At 30.0% G+C, this 4,807-nt stretch overlaps 1 protein-coding gene across 1 annotated transcript in view; it reads right to left on the bottom strand.

The window, feature by feature from the left end:
* Window positions 1-693: 693 nt before the first annotated feature.
* The window catches only part of LOC108690917 (sodium- and chloride-dependent GABA transporter 2-like), a 14,154-nt gene continuing 10,040 nt past the window's right edge, over window positions 694-4,807 (bottom strand). Inside the window, exons 8-11 of the mRNA XM_018198469.1 lie at window positions 4,542-4,751; window positions 4,242-4,458; window positions 1,809-1,948; window positions 694-819 (exon numbers count right to left, since the gene is read on the bottom strand). Of these exons, the coding sequence (XP_018053958.1) occupies window positions 694-819; window positions 1,809-1,948; window positions 4,242-4,458; window positions 4,542-4,751 (693 nt within the window). The remainder of the gene's footprint in view (window positions 820-1,808; window positions 1,949-4,241; window positions 4,459-4,541; window positions 4,752-4,807) is intronic.

Raw genomic sequence — 4,807 nt, 5'->3', positions numbered from 1 at the left:
AAACAAACATGTTACATATTTTTTAACACATATTAAATTAAAAATTTTATATAAAATGCGATTGTTATTTTATATATCTAATATCAAGAACGAGCTAAATATACATATATCAGGAATATCAGCTTTTTCGTTTTTACTATATAATGATATATTTAGAATTATAAAATAAAATATTAATATTAGGTGTAATAAAAAGAAATCCATTATTTTTGCATGAAATTGAATGGAAAAATAATGGATTTCTTTTTACTACATCTAATATCTATATTTTTGTATCTAAAAATATAGATATATATATGTATGAGTTTCTTTTAGTTTTATACAATATAAGCTTTAGCAAGCATATTTAGTATGTATCGAAAAAATTTTCGATAAGTATATATAGGGCATAAAAAATATTTTATACATCAAAGTATAAATATCTTTATATTGCTATTAAATAATTCTGAAAATGAAGATTAAACTGAATCCAGAGTTTCATCAAAAAATATACCGTTGCATAATGTAAAAGTATTTATCAGTTCTATATTTTCTACTATATTAATTTATTAACATTCTACTCTCACAAGTGAAAATAACTTATTTCTAAAACGAAATGAGTTATTGTCCCCAAAGTATACAATTAAAATAATCCCAGGGCATCCTGATATTTTTTCAAATTATCACTTATTGGATATACTAAGTAATTAAATTTCAAAATCTGTACGAAGAATCGTATGTCGGATTGACCACCGCAGTGCTGACACTATCGGTATCCAGAGTATCCTTCTGCTCGGCTGCCCTCCATAATGGCGAGGGCCGAAATAAACTCCGGAAGCTCTGCGAACAATTAAAAGGGCACAAATTAAATTGTTGCGAATCCGATAATGGGTGAGATACGTGCCGTTGGCGCCGTTCACGTTCCCGCGAGGTCATATCTCCTCGTGCGAAACCGCACAAGTACTTTGGAAGTGTGCGCGGAACGCCCGAAAACAACGGGAAAGGAGATAAGAGTAATGTTAAATTTATCGGCTAACAGAAAGCGGAAGCGGTCAAGAAAAAAGACTGCCTGCCTTCCTCATCTCTCTTTCTCTCTCTTTCTTTTCGTAGAAATGGATAGAAATACGTGCGGTCCGAACAGGGCCGCTATTGATGCTATTGATTAAATAAAAATTTAAAATATTATAAGTTATTTTCTTGGAAATATTGAGAATTTTTATAGAGAATTTCTTGCCTACGTAAGCGATCTGACAATAATGTCTTATAAATAAAATAAAAAAGTTTGAATAAGATAATAAAAAAATATATTATCCATATATTAATTCTAGAGAAAATAGCTTACATATAATATCCTATCGAGTCGTGTACAAAAGCGTGCATGCAAAATTTTATTTTAGCACCTCTTGAATTTTTGCGTATAAAAAAAACAAGATTTTTATGGGATACAAAATTGACATTTTTTACAATCTAAAAATGTGAAAAAATTCGATATAGAGATTCGCAATGTTCACACATTTATTTGCAAAGCAATTTATACAATGCGATACGCTCCATTTGTTGGTGAAAATCCGAACGTATAGAAGGTCGTCAGTTTAATCAAAAAATTTAATCCCGTAAAATGTTCTTTTAAACATATGTCAATTTGTGTATTTTCAATTTCGTTAAAACTCGCAATTGGCGACTCTCTCTTTGTACGGTTGCGCTCTTTGTGCGATGCGCACGATTTGCACGCTGGCTTCCGGCGCGGCGGCCCTGTGCTTGCAGCGATGGAGAGTGGCAGGCTCTCTTCCCCACCATAGAAGAAACTTTTCGTTTCAAAGTACGATTACCAACGTACCGTGAAAAAAACTTGTATTAAGACGTTCCCCGAGTTCTTGAGATTTTACGGCGCGGACCGCAACTTCTAAATCGGCCCGTAACCGCAACTGCGTCGACATTGGCGAGTATAAGCTTTCGGGAGACTTTCGCTCTAATCGAGATATCAAGAATAGCGTGATGCAATAACGAGCAACTATATCGGTTTACACAAACGTTTCACAATTTTTACACTTTCGACAGAAAAAGTTCTTTTAATGCATTATACGCATATCAAATTAAGAATAAACTTTAGTGACTTCAATAAAAGAGTTTTAAAGAATTTTATCCGTCACTGATAATTCCAAAAAAAATAATTTATAACATTCTTTATGTCGGATGCGTAATGGCGAAAGTTTTTACTCTGATTAATTGATCATACATAGGAAATGAGACAAGTTGGTCAAAATTGTTGGGAGATCCAATGATCCCGCAGCCGCTTCTCATTAGCGAAAATTAATGGCCCAATCTCCTAATAAAACAATCTTCTTTTCTTGAAAATAGCCAACCGGGAAGTCATTAAGTATCAAAGAAGAATACTGATTATTAAGAAATCTCAACTCAAACTTTTCTCTGAAAAGTCGACGCCTTTCACGCTTGTTTGATAAATGTGTCTTTGCGGAAAATAAATTATTTTTAAGACTTAAATGCGTAATACGTCATGCATATCTTAATTAATGACCAAAATCAATTATTTTTTCAATTTTAAGAAATATATGTGCACATTATTTTCATTTTAATGATACTAGGAAACTCTCCAAGAATTATTAAGTATCTTACTAATCTTAATATGAACTTAGTTAATTAAAGAATAAATAAACAAAAATAAATAAATATTTTTACATGAAAAATTGAATAAAAATTGAATAATTGATAGATTTATTTCAAATTTCTTTAAAATTGTATAATTTAGGCAAAGTAAATAATATTTTTTTCAAGAAAATTTCACTGCAAGAAATTCAAAAGATACAACAAAATAATAGAAAAGCAGTCTCATAAATTTTCTTAAAACAGATAATTGTCACTTGTACAAGACTTTTCCCAATTTACATAAAGAAGAAGAGAAAACGAAGTGGCAAAAAACACAACGATCAAAGAGACAAGAGAATACAAAGGTTTTATAAGCCCTGCAGGCTTTTGAATTTTGACTATCTGACTTATTTTTGTTATTTTTACGACGAAATTTTCTAGACTAATATTATATATAATGTGAATAAAAATATTTTTCAAAATCATTTGTACAGTTCAATCTATGGTAAGCTGTTTTACTTTCTAATAGCATAAAATAAATTTTGCTTAATATAAAATTCTTAAAAATATAAAATTCTTATTGTTGAAAGAAAATTATTATATATTATACATATATAGTATAATGAATCTGTATAGTGAATATTACATAAGTCTTTTTCATTTTTTATATTTTTTAAATTTTATGTTACTATCTACTTAATTTATTTGTTAAGAAAATTATTTAAATACAGTTTTAATATTTGTCGAAAAAATGCACAAATATTAATATATTTTTTAATCTTCCACAACAAGTACATAACCGCATAAGAAAACGTTTCTGAAAATTACTGTTAAATGACAGCGAATAGTGTACAAATAATGGAAAACATTTTTTAAAGTTTGAATAATGTTTAGTACCAAGATTAACAAAATATAAGGTTTACAAAGGAAGAAAATTAAAAAATCGGTACCTAGATAAAATAGAAATTTTGTCTATTTTTATGAATTTCTTTTTATTGTATATTTTGTGTAAGACTTTATAATTTTTAGAAGTACTTAAATAAAATAGAAATTTAATTTAGATATAAGTGCTTTCCAAATGTTTTTCTTTTATTTTCTAGATTTAACAACTTTTACAAAGAACCTTCGTTATTATTAAAATCTTTAAAAGTACACTTTAATGATCTAAACATTATTTAGAAATAATTGAATGATCTCTTCATTTAATTCATCCCGATAATGATTGTATTAGCTTAATACTTTAAAGAAATAACATTTCATTTAATAAATAATTAATTTAAAATAAGCTGTCGAAGAAGTTACGTGTAAAGTAGGTATTAGCATCATTTTTACTTTATAAGTAAAATATTCACTTTTTTAGTGACCTGGATGCAAATTCGCACCAGTAAAATTTCTTTATTTAATGCACAGTTTTGAACAAATAATGTTTTGCTTTTGGAAAATTTAATATTATCAACCACAATTAGTTAGAAAATTTTGCATTGAAAAACATAATTTTACTTTAATTTTATTTTTAACTTCTAAAAGATATAAAACTGTCTGGTACGAATTCACAAATTCACATTCAGGTATTCTTTGCAGATGCTTAAAAAGAACGTGTTCTTTACAGATTAAACTCCAAAACTTCAAGATCTTTTATTTGTGAACAATTGACTTACCTCCGCTTTCCAAACTTGTGGGATAAAAAAGATCGGCATTGGCACCAAAGTGGCTAGTCCAATTCCAATTCCAAGGGCACTCGCCCAGCTGGGGAATATATAATTGCCGTAACTTCCTCGAAAATCGGTTTGGTACAGTTGATATCCAAAGACTGCCTACGGATAAAGGCAGAGCGCCAATTAGTTGGACGTTTGATTTCTCATATAGCAGCTGAAACTATGCTGCAGTAGATATATGTGCGCGAGAGCGTAGCACAATTATCAATTAAGGGAGATTTCGAATTTTTAATCAAAACTAACTTTCGCGCAGAGCACCGTTCGGCAGCCGTCGAGGGAAATATTTCGATTCCCACGACGGCGCGAGCGAAAAATTTCAGCGGTTATAAATAAAAATTCGCTCGGCACGCCTCGACAGGCAGCCAGATTAATTAAGCAGTTTGGTCGTCGGGAATACGACGCTTTGCCTCCAAGGGACGTTGAGTTTTGTGAACCTAAAGCTGGTAATCTTGCCTAGAAAGTCCGATAAATAAAATAAATAAATAATTCCGTATAATACATTTTCTAAT

The sequence above is a fragment of the Atta colombica genome, unplaced genomic scaffold (assembly GCF_001594045.1).
Source record: "Atta colombica isolate Treedump-2 unplaced genomic scaffold, Acol1.0 scaffold38, whole genome shotgun sequence".
Lineage (NCBI taxonomy): Eukaryota > Metazoa > Arthropoda > Insecta > Hymenoptera > Formicidae > Atta > Atta colombica.
Note: the sequence above shows the minus strand (reverse complement) of the source record. Positions and strands in the feature narration are given on the sequence as shown.